General features: G+C 56.9%; 1 protein-coding gene across 5 annotated transcripts in view; it reads left to right on the forward strand.

Moving 5' to 3' along the window:
* Positions 1–698: 698 nt before the first annotated feature.
* The window catches only part of NAP1L4 (nucleosome assembly protein 1 like 4), a 42,819-nt gene continuing 23,291 nt past the window's right edge, over positions 699–20,226 (forward strand). The window contains exons 1-4 of one of the 5 annotated variants that reach the window (XM_047690481.1): positions 699–839; positions 7,749–7,887; positions 16,839–16,869; positions 17,715–17,773. In XM_047690481.1, coding sequence (XP_047546437.1) covers positions 720–839; positions 7,749–7,887; positions 16,839–16,869; positions 17,715–17,773 — 349 coding nt within the window. In that variant the 5' untranslated portion in view covers positions 699–719. Of the gene's footprint in view, positions 840–7,748; positions 7,888–16,838; positions 16,870–17,714; positions 17,774–20,226 lie in introns of those variants that run through there. The other 4 variants (XM_047690482.1, XM_047690480.1, XM_047690483.1 and 1 more) reach the window with 4 other exon arrangements.

Raw genomic sequence — 20,226 nt, forward strand, 5'->3', positions numbered from 1 at the left:
GAACCACGGGAACGTGTTTCTGCTGCTCCCGAGGCTCGAGTTGTGGCAACTCGCAGCGGCGGCCACGGGAGAGCAGAGCCGCGTTCCCCACGCGCTCCCGGCCGAGAGGGTCTGGGCACCCCCGCGAGCTGACCCCGGGCCCAGGGCGCAGGGCTCGCACCGGGTGCCTGGCCCACGGCAAGGAGCAGGGCCCGTCGGCCACGAGGCGGGGCCTGGGCCTCGCGGGGGCAGGAGGGGCGGGAGCTGCGCCGACCAAGGCCGGGCCGGGCCGCGCCGACACGGGTGGGGAGAGCGCGCCGCGCGCGAAGCAGGGGGCACAGCTCCGGGATTCGGGGAGGGTGGGCGGCGGGGTCGCCGGGGGGCCGTGGGGCCCGCGCGCGTTGCTGGGGACGGCCCTGGACTGGAAGAGCACCGCGGACTCGGGAACCGGCGGGAAAGGCCAGGCGGGACCGGGGCGGCCGCAGGTGCCCTCCGCGTGTCCTCCGCGCGCTCCGCCCCTTAGAGAGGCGGAAGTCAGGCGGGCGCGCGCCGCCCCAGACGTCACGCGCCCGTATTTGCATAGGGCTCCGGAGTCTGCGAGGGACGCCGCGTGACGTCCCTTACCACCGCGGCCTCTGATTGGTTGTCTCCGGCGGCGCCGAAGCGTATTTGACTTGCGCCTAGCCCGCCCAACCGCCTCCCGTCTTGCTTATAGAGGGCGGGGCCAGGGGCGTCGGCCAATGGGAGGCGGTGTTATTGGTGGCCACGGCGGCGCAGCCTCTGGAGCGAGCGAGGCCACCGCCGCCGCCAGTGCCGCAGCCGCTACAGGCGTGAGGAGCGGACGCGAGGCGCTCGGCCGGGTAACGGCGCGCTGGGACGGCGGGCGGGGGCCCGGGGCCGGGGCGGCGGGGGCCCGGAGCGCCGGGCGCGAGGCCCGGGGCCGCCGTGGGAGCAGGCCTCGGCCGCAGGGGCGGGGCGCCGGCGGGGAGGCCAGCGGGGAGGCCGGGGCGGCGGGCGGCGCCGGGGAGCGGGGCGGCGGCGGGGAGCGGGCGGCCGCGGGTGACCCGCCGCCCCGCCCCCGCCCCGGCGCGGCCCTGAAGGTCAGGAGGCGCTTTGTTCCCGCGTGGCGGTCCGCCCGGCCGGCCCGCGTCGTGACCCCGAGGGGAGCGGCGGCCGCGGGCCCCCTTTGTTTCCGGGGCGCCGGGCTGTGCCTGCGGGAAGCCGCCCTGCGGGGCCGGCGCCCGCGTCTGTCCTGGAGCTCGGAGACGCCGGCGGCGCCCACGGCGGTGCGTTTCCGCGGACGGCCCGGGGCCGCTTTCCCGAGCGCGCCCGCTGCTGTGCGCCGGCGGAGGGCCGTGTGGCGGCGACGAGACCCGCCCGTCTGCGGGGTCCCCGGGACGTGAGCTGCGGGTGTGCACCGCCGCCGTGCGGCCGAGGGCGGGGCGCGGCTCGCATGTGCGACCCGGTGCCTGCCGTCCCGGCCCCGCTCGGAGGCCCCGGGCGCTGGCCCGCCGGTGATAGGGCCCGTCCGAGGCGGCGCCGCTCGGCTCGCGTGAAGCTGGCCCCGCGCTCCCGCTGCCGCGAGGAGGGGGAAGAAGTTCCGCGGGGTCGGCTCGGTCCCGCCCGGGAGGGGTTGGGCCCAGCCACCGCGTCCCGCTCCGGTCTCTGGGCCCCTCCTGGGCGCTGGGTGCGTCCCGCAGCGGAGTCTGCGGACCGTTCCAGCGGGCGGTGCGGGAGGCCGTGGGCGTCCCGGGGGCCTGGCCAAAGCCGGCTGGCGGCGGGAGGCCGGGCCGGTGAAGCGGCCGGCGCGTGCAGGTCTCCGCGTCCCTGTTGGTGCCGCGCGCTGCTCGGCCGAGGGAGGCTCCTGCTTTCGCGGCTGGGATGGCGGATCCTGGCGCGATCTCAGAGGGTCGCTGGAGCGGGGGCCGGTCAGTAGGAGCGCTGGCGGCGGAGTCCGCTGCCCAGCACGTTGCGGGGACAGAGGGACCCCGCGGCTGCGTCGCTTCGGGTTGTGGCTGGAGTCGTGGGCCCTTCTGGCCTGCTGCAGGCCGGCGCCCTCCCAGCACTCGTGTCTGGCCGCGCGCGGCCGGGTGCTGCCCCAGCGGGCACAAAGCAGCGTCCGGGCGCTCGCGTGGGCTTGGCCCTGTGTGTGCACAGCAGCGGCGGTGGTCGGCGGGCGGGCGGTCTCCCTGCCTGCGCCGACGCCCCTGCTTGGAGCCAGTCGGAGGCGGGGCCGAGCGAACCGGTGCGCTGGGCTGGGGCCCGGCTCGCGGCTCTGTGCACTGCGGTGCGGACCACCCGCCTCTCTGTGCTGGCCTGGGTGCGGCCGTGTTTGCCTGTGAGGCCGCTGGCTGCCCGCATGGAGGGAGGACCCCAGCCGGCGTGTTGGTCAGGGCCGCGTGGGACTTCCCACCGCAGCGAATAGGGACAGCGTCCGGCCCGCGGTCGGGCTCCAGCAGCCCTTGGCGCCGGCGCCTGAGCAGCCAGGGCTGGGGCTCACGTCCTCGGGCTTGTCTCCTCTGCGGCGGCCGGTCGCGCTGTCGTGCCCGGTGGAGGTGGCTGCGGACGGGGAGGCGTCGGGCCGCGGTGGGGCTGAGGGTCACTTGGTTTCGGAGGTTTTTTCTTGCTTCCTCTTCGTTGTCCACAGTTTTGAAATGGCGTAAGACTGCCCAGAAGCTTGTGTTGTGCTGCCGAAGGGATGCCAGAAGACCTGACCGCCTTTGGCTGGGATCGGTAGTTCCGGTGTCTGTGGGCCGGCGCGTGCGCGGTGGGACGGGCGGAGCCGCCGAGGGCCGAGTGCCGAGGCGTGGGGAGGCCTGAGGGCTCCGACTGGAACTGCTGCCTCAGACGCGCTCACCAAGCAGGAAGCCGTCCGGCGTCCGCGGCCCAGGGTAGTGACCACGCAGCGTGGCCGCTGTGCCTCGGGGGCGGGTCCTCGCAGCACGTGGCTGTCTGCCGGCCTTCCCCGCGTCGTGTGGTCTGTCCTGGGTTGGCCAGTCCTCGCGTGCCCAGGCCGTGTCCTTACCCCGTGGCAGAGCCTTGGCGGTGGGCAGACTGGAGCGGACCGCGGCGGCAGAGGTGTGTTCGCCGCGGCCGCTGGGGCTGCCCCTGCTGTCTGCGGAAGGCGGGGCGGCTGTCCTCGCCGTCGGATGTTCGTTCCCGAGCAGCCGGAGGCCGGAGAGCTGGTGCGTTCCTGCAGCAAGACCGCTGTGAGCCCGCGGCGGCCGGTGCTGCTGGGTCGCCGCGGGGTCGCCTTCCGCTTCCTCTCAGCCGCGCGCTCCACGGCTGTTAAACGGACGTGCTTCCGATCTGGGCTGGCGACCTCTGTCCGCACGGTGCGGTCGGTGTCATCCGGAAGATGGGACGGTCTCCATCAGGCTTGGGCGGGCGGTGGCCGGCGCACCTCGCTGTAAGGAGAAACTTCCCGCCGTTGCTCTGCGCAGGGAAACCGCTCGTGCCGCGTCGGTGCGTCTGTGAGTCCGTTGCTTCGCGCGCCTTCGTCTGCGCCGCACTCGGTTCCAGGTCCCGGGGCACCACGCGAGCAAAGCGAAGAGCCTGCCTCCGTGGTGTCCGTAGCGGGGGACAGAGACAGCGGAGGTTGCGGCAGGTGCTCTGGAGAAGAAAGGTGGAGGAGTAAGGACTAGGCTGGGCGTGGTTTTTTGAAAAGATTTTATTTAGAGAGAGAGCGGGAGGGAGGGAGGGAATCTCACGCGGACGCCGTCCCGGGTGCGGGGCTCCATCTCAGCGCCCGAGATCGTGACCTGAGCCGAAGCGGACGCTTACCCGACGGAGCCCCCCACGCGCCCCAGTTGTGGTTTTTAGGTGGGGCGAAGAGGGGAGATCTCAGAGTGGCCGGACTTTGAAACGCCAGAGTGAGGGAAACTTGGAGACGTCGGCCTCGTTTACCGGCACTAGTGAGCTGCGGGGAAGACGGGGAGAACCTGGGCTTCAGCAGCCCGGAGCCTCTCTGCCTGAGGAGAAACCGAGCGTCTGCTCAAGGAAGGGAACTAAGTTTTGTATTTTCTTCTGGAGAACCGAGGGCTTGGGGTCTTGCCAGCTTCTGAAGAGGCGGTTGGTTTGCTGTGGTCTGGTGGCCCTTCGAGCTTGCAGGCTCGCCGGACTTCCTCCGGGGGTTCAGACGCTCCGCGGGAGAGACGCGGGTGTGGGGGGCGCCCTGACGCGGCTCAGGGGCACGCAGGGACCCCTCAGCTGCAAGTGACAAGCAGACCGTCTGGCCGCTGGGTCCTGCGCTGGCTCCGGCGGTTGCTCACTGTCCCCGTGGGACTTGCCCTCGGTGGAGACAGACGCGCGTTGTCGACGTCCTTCAGAAAATGGTAATGAAGCGGTAGCGCACGTGCAGAGTACCGGTGCCCTGCACCCTAGCGCCTGCCTGCAGTGCCGCGCTCTTTGCTTGTCTTGGTTCACCTGTAAACAAACATACGGTTTTTTCTTTCACTGTTTTAAAGATTGATTTGAGAGAGCGACAGCCGTGCAAGTCGGGGAGGGGGACAGAGGGAGAGAATCTTCAAGCTGCCTCCTGACCCGGCGCGCCGTCTCACTACCCATGAGATCGTGACCTGTGCCGGAACCAAGAGTCGGACGGACACTCCGTCCATGAAGCGACGGCCTTTGGCTCAGGTCGTGATCCCAGGGTGCCGGGATCGAGCCCTGCGTCTAGCCCCCGGCTCAGCCGGAAGTCGTCTTCCTCCTTTCCCGCTCGCTCTGGTGGTTTTCCCTCGCTTGCTTTGTCTCTGTCTTTTAAAATAAAAATTTAAGGGCGCCCGGGTGGCTCAGTGGGTTAAGCCGCTGCCTTCGGCTCAGGTCATGATCTCAGGGTCCTGGGATCGAGTCCCACGTCGGGCTCTCTGCTCGGCAAGAAGCCTGCTTCCCTCTCTCTCTCTCTGCCTTCCTCTCCGTCTACTTGTGATCTCTGTCAAATAAATAAATAAAATCTTTAAAAAAAAAATAAAAAAAAAATAAAAATTTAAAAAAAAATAAAATCTTTTAAAAAATAAATTTTTTTTTCACAAATGTCCAAAAGGAAAGGAAAAACATATATTATCAGTTATTATATACAGTTGAAATCAGTTTGAATCCAGCTTCAAGACTGTCTTTAGGAGCTTAGGACCTGGGCGGTCTCTTTGCTGAGAGTGAGGCATAGTGAGCAAGGACACTCCCCTTAATGGAGAAACTGACGGAAGTGTTTTGGATGTTTGTTTGCGATCGACGGGTCTTCACGCGCTTGCTTGCGTACTGAATCCAGCCCAGTCACCTCCCGATGCTCAGGAGCATGATGATGGGCTGCACAAGAGATCTGCCGGTCAGGGCGGTACCAGCGAGAGCCGCAGCGTCTGGGGCTTCCTGGATGAGCCAGGTTGTCTGAGTGGAAACACGGGGGTTTCTTGCAAGGGGTATCCTGACCTTGGATTAGATGGTTCCCTTGTCCTTTCTGATGTGGCCTTAAGCTAAAACATGATCCAGCCCTGGAGGACTTGGACCTTCACGCCAGGGCTGATCCCACTCCCTCCTAGGTTCATAGGGATCCGCGTCCCTCAGACTTTGATGTGAACCACGTGATTCTGCTATCCAGCTCGTTAACACCACCCTCGCTGAAGAGAAATTGCAGACTATGAGACTCTAAAGTCTTACAGAGCCATTGAGCTACATTTAATTTTAGTTATTCACTTATTTCATGGAAAGACATTGAGGACCTTTGACTTAAGACAGAGAATGTTGGTTATGTGAAGGGCGACTGCATTCCCCCGCTTACTCCTTCTTTGTGTCTTAGAAATGGCCCAGCTTGAAATTACACTTACTGTAGCTGTAGACTAAGTGTTGTCGTGGGTGTTTTTTCTTTTTTTTTTTTTTTAAGATTTTATTTGACAGACAGAGGTCACAAGTAGGCAGAGAGGCAGGCAGAGAAGGGTGGGGGGGAAGCAGGCCCCCTGCTGAGCAGAGAGCCCGATGCGGGGCTCGATCCCAGGACCTCGAGATCATGACTGGAGCTGAGGTCAAGAGTTGGATGCTTAACTGACTGAGCCACCCTGGTGCCCTATGGACTTTTTAAAATTAGGAATTTAGTTATATATGGATAATTTGCCATAAAAACTAAAAATTTTCCCCATGGAAACAATTTTTTTGTCTGGGTTAAAAATCTGTAAATAGGGTTGGGAGGTATCTTATATAAGTAAAGGTAAAACGTTCATTCATGCAGTCGTGGAAATTTGGATGCCAGCCCAAGTTTGGAATCGTGGACTCCGTTGTTCGTGCCGGGAGGAGCTGATCGACTGTGCTCTTCGATATGTTGTAATGTTCTTTTGCCTGGTGACCCGTTCGCATTTCAATACGATCGCCTCGAGGTGAAGCAGACCTTCAGCTGAGGCTTCAGCGTACCAGCGTTTAAACCAGACGGATGTTTGTCTTCCTCCAGCCCGCAAACTTGGTAGTTCCTTGTTACTTTCTGTCCGAACTGGTCGGGACGGCTGGGCGTGAAAGTTGACCAGTAGAACTCTCGCTCGTCTGTAACGTCACCAACCCTAGGCGGGTTTTCCTTGTACGAAGGGAGAACTGTTGAGAGGACCTGGATTTGCTGGTCTCGGCCAAGCAGCAGGCGGCGTGGCGGCTGCCGCGGTTGTAGAAGCCAGAGGAGGCCTGCAGCGGGCCGTGTGCTCTGGGCGCCTGGCCCGTGTGGTCGTGTGTTCGCAGCAGCCCCTCGGGAGGCCCCGTCTAGTGTGGGTGTCGGACCCCGGTTACACAGCTGGGAGACGGCGGGGTGGGCCTCCGAAGCAGGTCACGGTGCGCCCGCTGTGTTCTAGGTGGCGAGTCCTCGTTTGCTGCTGCCCAGTCCTCAGACACGGCCTCCTTCCCCTCGTGTCCGCTCGTTACTGTGTTTGTGTTTCTCCTGCTGCCCTTGATGGAGCACTTTGCTTTGTTTTCGCCAGTGTTGTGTCGCGTTTAACTGGACTGCTTTGTCATCGTGTCACCAGACATAGTGTTCAACCGCGCACGGCTTCACGTAGTTGGGAATAAAGGGGATCGTTATGTGAACGGAGTCTGTTACTTTGAAGTGGCGTCATGTTTCCGGAAGGTGAAGCTCTCGAGCCTGTGTCCTGCAGGGGCGCGTGTTCGCTCGACAGCTCTGGTCCCAGACCCCAGACGCTGCTCAGGGCCCTGGGGCCACACAGCGCACAGCCTAGGAGGAGCGTTGTTACTTCGCATTTTCCTAGACAGCGGCGCTCTCGGGAGTGGTGCTGCACGCGGGACCCGGACTGACCGGGCTGTCGATGGTCATCTTTCCCCAAGGACGGCAGCAGGCATCTTGAGTGAAGCTGGCGGAAGCGGCCGCAGGAGGTGAAGCGGTTGGTGGTAGGGAAAGGTCAGGAGGGTCTGGATCTGAAGCGTGTAAGGATGTTGTTCTGAAATGGAACCAAAGGACGTGACATGGAGAATCTCATGCACACGCTTTTAGAAAAACACGACCGAGACGGATTTCCCACAAATGCTTGATTTATAGAAGATGGAACTTCTCGTACAGTTAGTGAGCATCCGCCAAGGATCTCCTTATCTTTGAGCCCGTGAACTCACTGGGTGACATTTTTGCTGGATTTTCCCCTTTTATAGTCTTCCCACAAAAGCGGTCTGCCCTAAACCTTCAGTAGGTCTGTAGCTCGCTGCAGTTTCGTGTCCTGAATCACAGTCCCTCTGCTATTCCTGCAGAAACTCAACGCCTGGTAACTCGACCTTGCCTCAGTTTACCTCTTTTCTTTCAGGTTAATGGTACATGGTGTCAGGAGTGGGAACTGAAGGAGCCAGCCCCTGAGGAGCGACGACCCCCAGAATCGAGCGAGGTACCCATATTTGAGCCCTTTGTGCTCTTTGCTTCCACGAGTTGCCATCACTTTCAGGTTGGTGAGTCTCTCCGTTAACCAAGCTCTCCCCTCTTTTGGTTGAACCTCTCAGACTTTATTCAGGATTTGTCAGTCCCCTTTTTTCTTAACCTTATAACGGGATCCCAGTCATCTAAAGGTTCTAAGGGTGCCCCCCTTTGAGGAACCCTGGCCAGTTCTATATGCCTGTTTTTGCCTGTGTGTCTCAGTCTTACTGAGAAGGGTAACTGAGGGCTCCGATGGCCATTATGGGGAACCTTTCGTCTTTTGAGACTTTCTTTCTCCCAACTGAGTTAGAAGACCATGGCTACAAAACTAAAGAATTCAAGTGGAATAGTTACTTCCATTAGTATCTGGAGGTTTCTGAAAGTGTTCAGGATTCTAAAGTTGCCTCCTTACAAAATATTGTTTCCAAACTGACTGAAGCAAATAAACAAGTAAAGACGGATAAAAAGTAAAGTGTCGGAGGCCTCTTTCTTGGTGCCGGCCAAGGTTCCCTCCTACCCGCACGGCCCCGCCTCCTTCCATATCCCTCTTGGCCTCCTTGCCCCTCCTCTGTCTGATCTCCCTTCCTTTCCTTTCACTGAAACCTCGTCAGCTTTAACCCATTAAAACCTTCCCTTTCAAAACTAGATCTTCTGAGGATGCTGCTAAACCACCCCAAAGTGCCTATGCCCCATGGACAGAAGCTGAGCTTAGGGCTATAATTAAGGACTTCCCCAGGGTAACCGAGGGTCCTCATAGCGGGTGGAGGAATTCAGTATTGTAACCCTGACTTACCAGCCTGGTCTCCGATCTCTGTCAGTTCACGTGCTTGTTGGAGAAGGTCCGGCCCGGTGCTGGATGAAAACAACCTAGGGTTTAAACCACACTAGCCACCAGCCCTTTTACGTGACCAAGCTCGCAGTGTAGCCAAAAGGCTACATGAAGTGGTCCCTAGGGCTTTCCCCAAGCCCATGGACTAGAATAAGATTCCCACACGCACCCAGAAGCCTGCTGAATCTGTCTGTGGATGTTACGTGGCTATCCATGACTCTTAAGTTGTTTTCAAGGAAAATTCCAGGCTTCCCGTAGGTGTTGAGTCCACCCTGGTGGTGTCCTGCACGACCCTGCCGTTAGTGCAGACAGTCTGCCCGCTGGAAAAAGGTCACTGTAAATTGAAGTCCAAGCAGTTGCAACCCTCCCACGAGGCAGTGGCCAAACCCTCCCCAGTGTTGGGACCCCAAGGGCCCACGAGGACCATTTCCCAGCCTTGGGGGAGGGGAATTACTTAGAATGGGATGACTATTCCCCAGTTTGGGGATGAGTTTTCTCACCATTTCAGTTAACACTTCAACTGTTCTGTTAGTGCGCAACCCTAGATCACACTGTCCCTCCTCGGAGTAATGCATGCGCCGCTGGTGGGGCTCAGACAGACCACAGCATCGCCCTGTCTCTCAGCCCGTGGCCTTTAAGCTGGGGTCTGTGCGAGGACCAGTCACTGCTCTTCAGCGGTCTGGCGCCTGTACGTCTGTGTACGCTGAGCTGTCCCAGGGAAATACATTGCATGTCTTTTCTCCTTTCCCAAAGGGGAAATAGTCCTTGAGTTCAGGTCTAGTACTCAGGAGCGTACCGGCCCCATTACTGCACTCTGCAAACCAAAGTAGACCAAACTTGGGGCTCGTCCCCACTGTCAAACCTGGTACCCCCATTCCTGGGGCAAAATCCTCCACAGAGCGAGGCAAATCCATAGTGTTCCTCCCATTAATATCTAGATCGACTCTTCAGAATCTCTCCCAAGAATAAATCAGTACCCTGTAAGTAGTACAGAGGCCTCCCCGGGGCATCAGGCCTAGAAGACAGTAAGGACTCATCATCCTTTGTACAGTCCTCGAAATATCCCTATTTTACCCACGAAAATTCTGTGCCCAGGGATGGAGCTCGGTCCGGCGCATTAAGGCAAGAAACACTGTAATTCCCCCACCCAGGCGCGTCTAATCCGTGCGCACTGTTGGTTTCCAGCCCTGCTGTAGGAGGCGTCTTTTTTCGCTTTTTAAACTGTAGTTAAGTTACGCAGTCCGTTTTTTTAGTATTCCTTTTGACAGCGGTATATAGAAATAGGTAATGGCCCTTTGGCCTTTACCTGGGAAGGATAAGACTATTCGCGGATAGTCCTGCCTCGAGGGTTTACTGAGAGTTCTTCTCCACACAGAGTGCAGCAGCTGACTTAAATGACGTGCTCTCCTCCAGAGGCTTCATCTCAGCACAGATACGTAACGGATTTCGCTCTTTGCTTGCCTTCCCAAGGCTGCTATCCTAAAGACCTGCTCACCTGTTAAAAATCTTAGTCATTAACAGACACAAAAAATTGCCATTTGTTCAAACCTCCGGTTCTAGATTTAGGACAACTTAATCTCAGAATGGGAATACTTCCTGAAAGACTTCAGGGCATTTTAAACTTTCTGTACCCCAAGGTCAAATGTGAATTACAGGGTTTTCGTGGCTTGGGTCACAGTTGGATTCCAAACCTCTTAATAGCTGAGCCCCTTTGTGCCATACAAAAGAACACCAAAGTGGACCCCGTTGTTTGGGATGACCAATATATCTTCTCCTTTAAGACTTTGAAGGACGGTAGTAAGTCCGCCTATCTATCCTCAGACACCCAGATTATCAGCTACGTTTTCCCTTTCGTAGATGAGAAGGAAGTAGGTGCCCTCAGGTAACTTATCCCAAAACATGGGGCTGTCACAGACCCCTAGGTTACTCTGGCCAACAGTTAGGTCCACTGCCTGAGGTTACATCCCCCTGCCGTAGGGCTCTGCTTGCCACCACCCTTAGTCAAGGCTACTAAAGGGATAGGGGATCTTCCTCAACCCTCTTGACAGTGTCAGGGCTACTGAGGCTCTCTTGAAGTCACGCCACACCCAGTACCTTTCAGCAAGCTCTTTCCTCCTGTCAAGCCCTCTTACTAACCCCCACCCCATCACTCTTGCTCACGGTAGTAGTCTTAGCCCTGCAGCCCTTCTTCCCTCTTCCGCTGATGGAACTCCCCGCGACTGTCTTTCACAGATCACCTGTTGACCCTATAAGAAACCCCTGTGACACACAGTGATCTTTCCTGGTTGACGGGTGACTCTTACCTGAACTGTGGAAGTGTGAGTTTTGTGCTGGGTATGTGATAACAGTTTGGAGGGTTTTGAGGCTCAACCCTGACCTTTGGCCACTTCAGCTCAAACCAGCTGAAATCAATGCCCTCACTTGAGCCTTTTAGCTGAAAGCAGGACAGCAAATGCTGCTCCTGATTGTCCTTATGCCTTTGGAAGGCCCATGATCTTAGAATCTTAGGGGAAACAACAGGGCTTCCTCAGTTCTCGTGGAGGTGAAATTAAGAATGGCTTCTGTGCCCCAAATCTAGTGGTTGCCATAGTGCCCCCAGCAGCTCTAACTGTGGCATGTCTGATTCACTGGAAGCCAAAGGAGTCTGCTTCGCCAGTGCCCCCCTAAGAAGTGCTGCCCTAAGAAAGCCGTTGACCAAACTTCTGTTATGGCCCAGAAGATGGCGCCCGCGGCGAGGACCAAGGAGTGACCAGGGAAGAGCAGAGCTGACCCGTGAAAGAGAGAAGCAGAGTTGGAGATCTGAAGGCTGTTGGTCCCACAAAGAAGAAGGACTCTGCTTTGTACCCAGTAAGGTGCTGGTCCTTCAGAAGTTCTAAAGCTTTCCTTATTGGCCACTGTGCCTGAATTAAACCATTGGTCACCTGAGGACTGATAACATTTATGGGTTAGTATTGGTGGGAAAACACCAGCAAGGCCACAGAGAGCACCACCTGGTTGTTCACCTGACCTGAGTGCAGCCCCGGAAGTTGGCTGGCACCACCCCAGGACCACTCACGGCCTGGCAGGTGAATTTCATACATCTGCCTCATCTCACGGATATAAATACATTCTCGCGGTAATTTGCCTATTTTCACATTGGACTGGAGCATTTCTGTGTCGAAAGGTCACTGCCTCTTCCTTAAAGTCCTTTGAGGTAGGACTTTTCCCACTGGGGGAGTACCGCGGTGATCAGGAGACCCACATCCCTGGACCAGTGAGCAATAGACGAGTGTGGGCCATGTGGCCAGTTCTGCATGTTTCTGCTCTGTAGCCTCGGACTTGAGGACTGGCCCCCGTACACAGAGAACTGTGAAGATCAGTTTGCTAAGTCAGTTGAAACCCTCTAAACAGCTTGGCCCCAAGAACCGCTGCTGCTTCCTTGAAACCCTTAGTCTGCTCCACTCAGTATCACGGACTCTCTCCTCGGAAGTAATTACCGCACGGCAGCGCGCCCCGCTCCTGCTTCCTTGGACCCACAGCTAGAAAACGGGGACAGACTTGAGTATTGCAAGGGTCTAATTAAATCCATTGAGAGTAATCACGCCGTGGTAGTGTAGGACAGTCTTTCCCCAGCAAGTCCCGAGAGACAGGAGACGTCGGACATCACACCTCACAGCCGGTTGAGTTCATCTGCTGGAAAAGACCTCTCCGTGAAGATGCACTCCAGCCTTGTTGAGAGGCTGCCTGCCAGGTGTTACTGAGGAACCCCAGTGCCACCAGGTTCCAAGAGACAGACTCCTGGATTCGTGTGTGCCTCCTGAAAAGGCCCCCAAACCTGGGAGGACCTACATCCCAGCTGGTAGCTGAAAGCTAAAAATTTTCAAGACTGAAATACATGACATTGGAAGCAGTCAGCCTTCCCAGGATACCGGGGTCAGGCCTGTAGCACCTCCCGCTTCGTGGGACTCTGCGTTGCCTGACCACTGAGTCCTGCTGTCTAAAGTTGTAATTGTTCCTTTGCTAGTCTCCTTGGCACTCCTTGGTTTGCCGGTAACGTACTCCTTTGTTCCCAGTCCACAAACACGGTTTGATTCCTCCGACCCTGCGCATTGCTGGGTCTGCCCTGGAGTGAGCACTCCCGACACGCCCGGACTGGTGGCCTGGCCGTTACCCCTGGAAGGATGGCAGAAGCTTCCTGCTGGAGATGACAGGGCCTTCCCCTCCTGCCTTGGAAGCCATACACATTCTTCCGGCAGGGTGGCACCAGACGTCACGGCATTCCGTCGGGTGCTCCTCCCCATAGAGGAATACGCGCACTCAAGTCTGTGCATCTGCCCCCGGCCTTTCTCTGTGTCACACAGACAGTGACAGGACGAGCAGAAGTCAAAGCTGCCTCCCAGGTAGTGCGTGTGACGACAGCGGTGCAGGACTCATGATCGTATGCTCCACACGGGGATCGAAGCGACGACAAGGTCTCCGGTACCGTAGCTCTGTGCAGGGTACTGGGAACGGGAAGCCGAGGTGCTTCCTTTCAGTGGTGCCTCGTGAGCAGTTGCCCAAAAATCTAGCAAAGGGTGGAAATGAATTCAACATGCTTTCTTCTGGGACGATCCCCAGATCTCCACTAGAACCTCCGCCACAACCACCAGACTCACTTGTTAGTCCAAATATATTGAAATTTAAGACATTCCTGTAACCATTTCTGTGGTGCTGAAAGCCCCGCTTACGGCATGTTTGTGGAAATGACCGTGTTTTGATCGTGAGGCCGTCTTTTTCACTCCAGGGGAAAAAACTGGGCAAAGGGGTCTACCTGACCTCCCATCTTTAGAAAACACTAGTTAGTTCTTTCTGTGCCCCCTGGAAAGGATGCTGTGAAGTTGTTGCCCTCACTCCTGCTGCTGAAACCAGGAAACCCTTCCTCCTGGCACCCCTGCGTCCATTCTGGGGCTTTCTCCTGCTGTCTTAAAAGAGCACCTGGTAACAGGGACGGGTAGCACTTTGGGTGCGTGCCCACGAGTACCCCCGATAGATAAGGATCTGCCTGAGCCTTGTTCCCTTGGTGGGTTGGGCCACAGCACTTCTAAAGACAACTCGGAGCCTGTGGTCGTGGTACGGCCGTCACTGCTCCCGTTAGAGCTTCTGAGCATGACCAGCCGAGCTGGAGAGTCTCGGTCGTGGGCTTCAAAACCACGTCCCGTGCCTTCACCCTCCACAGCGGGGAGGGCAGGAATAATGCCGTTTTTGTATTAACAAATTGTAGGAAGTGATGCAAGAATGAAAAGTAACACGGTAGTGTCAGACTCTGAGCTGAGATAAGCCAGCTTCCCGGGCACCTGGGACGCGGTCGTCTTGCTAAATGCAGGCGGCTGGGGAAACTGTTCGACGGGGTTTCCAGCCGGTAGCCGTAAGTGAACCTTCGACCGCGGGTATAATCCTCCGAGACGTAGGCACAGACTAAGGGTTGTTTTCCCTCCCAAGATTTCTGAGGCTCGAGTGGGAGACGCGTGGCTGGACTCCCCCATTTCTCGACTGTTGGCTGTTCAGGTGAGGGACAGGTGTGCTCCTGTGAGGGACAGACATCGTTCGGGGGGCCGCCATCCACTCACAGCTACGGACCCCTCTGACCAAGCCAGTCCCCCAGGGCCTTCTGTGAGAGATGTGGATCAGAGGGAACACTTGGGAGGACTTGAACCTAAAACGGAACTAAAGGCTTTGAAGTGGAGAATCTCATACGAAACAGCGAACTAGAGGACTGTCTGGCCAATTGCCCTTGAACGCTTGACCGACAGAAGATGGAAGCGGTCTCCAGCCAGGGAGTGACCACCGAGAGCCTCTTCCCACCTCGGAGCTGTTGCGCTTGCCGCATGGCTCCTAACTGGATCGCCCCCTTCCGTGCAGAAAAGCAGCCCGCCCTGGCCCTTCAGCCGACTCGCCCGTGGCTCCCAAGTCCAGTTCTGTGCTCTTCCCAAGTCCGCTCTCTTGCCGGCCATCAAGCTTGCCTGGGTCTGTGTCCTTTGTCGTAGGTGATGGAAACTCGGGTCCACATCCTAGCAGCTGGATGACCTTGGGACGGGCGTGCTGCCTTGACCAGCCTCTGTGTCCTTGGCCACACGCACAGGACGTTGCCTCCCGGGCAGGGTTGGCGCTGGGTAGGTGTGGGAAAGCGCCTGTCCCATGGGGCCCTTGCTAGTAGAGGAGGTGTTAGGTTCGGGGGTGGCTTGGCTGGGTGCTGCCGATGTGGGGGAAAGACTGGAGCCTGTCGCTGAACCAGCCGGGACGGCGGCTTATGCCGAGCAGGCTCTTGCCGGCCGCCGGTGTGTGTCTGGCTGCCGGGCACTGCTGTTGCGTCTGTTCCACGGGGCAGGTGGGTCGGGTCGGCAGGAGGTTCCGGAATCCACCCGTGCTCTCACCCGGAAGGCCTGCCGCTGCGGTCCTCCTGCTGCGTGAGTGACGGATCGGTGCGCGGGCCTCCTGGGCCACAGAGGTGCGTGGTCGGGGGGAGCCAGTGGGGCTCCGCAGCCGGCGACCAGGAGGCCAGGACGGCAGCTCTGAGGCTGCTGTCATTGGCTGTTTTCTTGAAGTCTTCCCGGCCTTGTACTTGTCCCATGGCGCGTGGGGGACAGCAGAAGGGGTGCATGGAGATACTGTGGCGGCGGCCGGACGCCTGCGGAGAACCGCAGAGGAGCGGGAGCTGGGGTCAGCGTTGAGGGAGACGCCTAGAAGGGCCCAGGATTCCGGGCTCTGTTGGGGGGACTCGGGACTCAGCCACAGGTGCTGGGTAGCACTAAGGAGTCTCTAGAGCCCTCACGGACCATGGGCACGTGTGGGGGCGGGCGGGCGGCCACCCCTCGCGGAACGTTCGTCTCACTGTTGTGCTCCTGGGCGTATCAGCAAAAACCAAAGTAGCCAAAGAAAAGTGCAGTTGAGCGGGAAACGGAACAGGTGCAGACCGTAAATTCCAGTCAGAGCTGCTCTCCTTAGACGCGGGGGTTTCGTTGTTCCACATTGTGGTGGAGGGCTCGAGTCCTGCTTGGGGACCTGAGAACATGAGCCAGGCCAGCGCTCGGGACACCGCCGCAACGCCCCTGGGACGCGTGTGCTTTACATATGAGAGACAGGAGCGTCACCACCTCCGACCGGTGTCACGTTCGTCAGGCCTCTGAGACTTCACTAATCACGAGTTCTTTTTAAGGAGTAAATGTCCATGATTTCACTTTAATGTTTATAGGTAAGAAATCATCTAATTTGGAGAGTCTTGTGTGTGTCTTGTAAACGTGGGGTCGTACCGAGTGTCACATGTTTGTACATAGCACTGCCATCTCCAGTGTGGGAGTAAGAGAACACACAAAACCAGTGACCTTTAAAATCCTGGGGCTTCTGGGTGGCTCCATTGGTCAAGCGTCCAATTCTTGGTCTCAGCTTAGATCTTGATCTCCGGGTCATGAGTCCAAGCCCCATGCTGAACTCCACCCCGGGCGTGTGGCGCCTAAGAGAAAAATAATAATGGCGCTGGGGTGACTCAGTCATTCGGGGGCCCGCGTTCAGCTGAGGTCGTGGTCCCAGGGTCTTGGGATCAAACCCCACGTCAGGCTCCCTGCTCAGCGAGGAGCCTGCTTCTCCCTCTCCCTCTGCTGTTCCCCCTGCTTGTGCTGTTTCTCACTCTGTCAAATAAGTCTTAAATTTAAAATAATAATAATAATAATAGTAGTAATAAAACTAAAATCCGCTTGTGACTTCAAGTGTGAAAGATAATAGAAGCACTAGTAAGTGCTTTGAAGAGTTCTGGGATCGTTGGCCTCCTAGCAGAAACATATATCCCTGTTGCGGAAGCTTATTAGAGAGAGAAGGCAAATTAGAACTGATTAGTGTTCCTTTGAACTCTGGTCATTTTAGCACCAAAAAGAGAGTTTGTTCATTTGTTTTTATTGAGCGGAATATGCATACACTGAAACGCATAGATCTAAGTGCCAGATTTGATGAATTTGACAAGTGTATATACCCAAGAAACCCAACAGCCCATTTACGATCTAGACATTTCCATCACCCCAGAAAGTTCCCTCCTGCTCCTCCTGGTGGACCCTCATGCCCCATAGACAGCCACTGACTGCTCCAAGCACCCTAGAAAGTTCATTGTGAATATTTGGCGATGTTAATTGTTATAACTCTCTTAATTTGTAGGAGATCAAAACACTCAGATGGCAGATAACAGGTAAGCCAAGATGAACTTGCTAATTGGGACTTAAGTTTTAGTTGAAGAGCATGAGCCAAGCCATCCATGAGGAAATGTCATAGAAGCTCTGGTGGGATGGCTTCCCTCCCCCTCTGTGTTTGAGCCGTGACGAAGGGGCTTTGCACAGGGGGAGTGTCTCAAGCATCGATACTGAGAACCCTTTCATGCGAAGTGGCCACGTTGCTGTCCGAGAGTGGCTGGACACCGCCCTCACAGCATTGGCCTCTGGGGGTCGAGTGAAAGAGAGATTTTGTTTCGTGGCTCGTCCTGAAAGCTGCGTTTGGTGCTGCCTAGTGTTTGACGTGGTGTAATTTTGGTGAGGGAAGCCATGCCCAGGCGTCTTTGAAAACTGGTGCTCCTGTCTTCATGACGTTTCATCGTTGGTAGACTTTCTGTGGTGAGCTCACAGAGCCACCGCGGGCACGGTGTCCTGAAAACTGGGTAAGGCAGCTCTTCTTTGATCCCGTTGGCCGCTGACCACAGTGTAGCGTGCGTGTTGGTCGGCTAGTGGGTTCGGTTTGAGGGTGGGGAGCAGAGTTTTCGGGGACAGAAACTAGAAATAAAAACTAAGCAGCTTTGGCCAGGGTTGGAAATTAGAACTTTGGGGCACATCGGGGTGGCGGTGGGGTGTGTTCAGTGGTAGGTGGTTTTTGTTTTATTTTGTTTTTGATGACCAAAACATGCCTCATAGATACACCCGTGTGTCCGTAGTTCTGTCCAAGTGTGAAGTTGTTGTAGCGCTGCCTCTTAACGTGCTGCACAAGGAAAATGCCCTTGTACTCTTTGGAACGTCTTGCTAGCTAATACGTAACGTACGGTCTTAGTTTTTCAGACGGTGTTCCTTCAGACGCCTTGGAGGCTGCTAAAAATGCAAGTCACACAGGTCAGTTCACGGCCCGTGGGGAAGGGCACCGCGGGAGAGGTCGCGCGCAGAGCGGGGTGGCCTCCGCTCTTGAGCTAGTGCTCGCGACAGGCCGAGTCATCCACGTGAAGCTTCACTGGGCTTCGGGGGTTTCGGGAAGTCGGAGTCGTTCACGTGAACAGAACTTCCTGTACAGCCTTCCGTGACAGGAGCTTCGGGCTTTCCAGAAGTAGGCTGGCGAGCACGGTGGGCCTCCTCGTGCCCGCTGCCGCGCAGGGCCGGCGTTGCTCAGCCGGGGACCGATCTTTTCCATCTGTGTCCTTTGTTTTTCCCTGATCCTCCTGGAGCAAACCCAGACCCCATGTCATTTTGTCCCTCAGTTCATAGATGTGTTCTTTTTTCCTCTTTTTAAAAATTTATTAGATCTATACCTTTTTCCCCCCTTAAACTGTTTGAAAGCAAGTTGGGGGTATCTTGACTCTTTTCTTCTAAAACAGTTTCGTGTAAATGTCCTAGAACCTCGGATGAAGGCCTCTAACCCCAACGCTGTGACCACAACCAAGAAATGCAGCGTTTACACGACACTGTAGTTGTGTGAACACAGAGCTGTGTTACTGTGCCCCGCCGTTTTCGGCTGCTCCTTTTTAGCCGTAGCCCCCAGCCAGCAGTGGCGTCCCGAATCTAGTTCGGTGTCCCTTATTCTGGGGCTGTTCTCCTGCCTCTTTACCCTTCCCTGCGGTGACACAGTGGCGGGCTGTGCAGGCCGGCTGTCTCAGAGAACGGCCAGGCTCTGGATTGGTCGGGGGGTTTTCTTCCCATTAGATTCAGACTGCCACATAGTGACCTGCTGCAGGGGGAGCACACTGGGGTCGTGGCGAGGGATCCTGAGATTGCGGACTTGGGGAAGGTTGTGCCTGGAGCCTTCCCCATTGCGAGGGTCTCTTCAGTAAGTAACCTGTCGGTCATCCTGTGGACATCCTGTTCTCCCGAGTCGTGCTAATGATCCTTGTGGAATCAGGAATGACGTTGGTGTTTGCACAGGGCGCTTTTCTAAGTATGGCGGTCCGGCTGCGCACTATGGCTGTCAGAGACGGCCTTTCCCTCTCCCAGCCCCTCCTTCAGTGTTCTAGACCCTTTCTCCTTCGGTGTTCCCTCGGGCGCCATCAGTACTCTTTTTGGTGTGCAGATTGCCCTACGTGGCAGTGCGGATCTCTTCAGACTGGCCTCTGTGACCTTTTGCCTTGTCCTCTTGACCTTGGAGCACCTCGTAGCTTTCTGATGCTCAATTTTTCCTGGAACTCTTGCTCTGGACCTGGAGTCTACCATTTCTGCAAGGGGCCCTGTTCCTTACAGTAGGGGGAGATGTATAAAAACCAGAATATAGATGCTAGTGTTAACGGTTTCTAGGCTTTTCAGTGGCAGGAGCTAGAGAAGATGCGTGTCTGTGCGTGGTGGGGTATTTACGTATTGTACGCGTGCCCAGTTGCGTGTGTACAGAACCGCATAGATGAAACCACCCAGTGCTTCCTGGTAGCCGCTATTTATAACTAAAATGTTGAAATTGAGTTGCCTACTTGGTATCCTTTCCTTGCCCATGTGACTTTAGTACCGAAAGGTGGGGAGAGCTCCAGGCACCTTTAGAGTCAGGTGAGGGTGCTAAATTAGGGTTCCTGGGCAGTGGGAACCAGCAGGCGTCAGTTCAGCAAACACGGAGCACCTCTGCCGCAGGCCGGTGCTGTGTCGTGCCACTGTTGGTTACAGTGGAGGAAAAGCCCTCCCTTCCCCTTCAGTGTCTTGTTTGTTCGTTGGGAAACAGTGATGTGTGTGAGCCACCAGCACAGTGTCGGGGAGGAGGCCAGTGATTTTTTGGGAGGGGGTAGTGAGGGAGTGCGGTGTGGAGGGGGTGGTTTGGCAGAAGGGCAGTGTAGTTCAAGGTGGAGGCCAGAACTTGCACTTCTGGTGCACCAGGAGCCAGGGCACGTAGGACCTCCTGGGACGTGAGCTGGGCTGCCAGTAAGCACTTCTGTCCCTCAGAAGACATCGTTGCCTTGTCCCTGTCCTTGACTTCTGGGCCCCCTTAGGTCTGGGGGAGAGAAGGGGAGATGGCAGGAGATAGGCCCCTGAACTGGGAGGTATGCCACTTAAACAGCTGCAGCAAGACCCACAGCTCACTCCCTGGGTGCCCTCCAGTGCGTTTCTGACCGCCCGCTCAGCTGGGTAATGGGTCAGATGCCTTTAGAGTACATTTGAGGGGGCGCCTGGAGGGCTCAGTCAGTTAAGTGTCCGACTCTTTATTTCAGCTCACGTCATGATTTCAGGGTCACGTGATCGAACCCCAGCTCAGGCTCTGTGCTAGGCAGGGTGTCAGCTTGAAATCCCCCCCTCCCTCTGGTCCCCCCCCCCCCCACCCAGAAAAAATAAAATAAAATTTTAGTATTTTCAGAACATGTTTTTAAGAAGTCACTTGCTACATT

Source organism: Lutra lutra, chromosome 10, assembly GCF_902655055.1.
Source record: "Lutra lutra chromosome 10, mLutLut1.2, whole genome shotgun sequence".
NCBI lineage: Eukaryota > Metazoa > Chordata > Mammalia > Carnivora > Mustelidae > Lutra > Lutra lutra.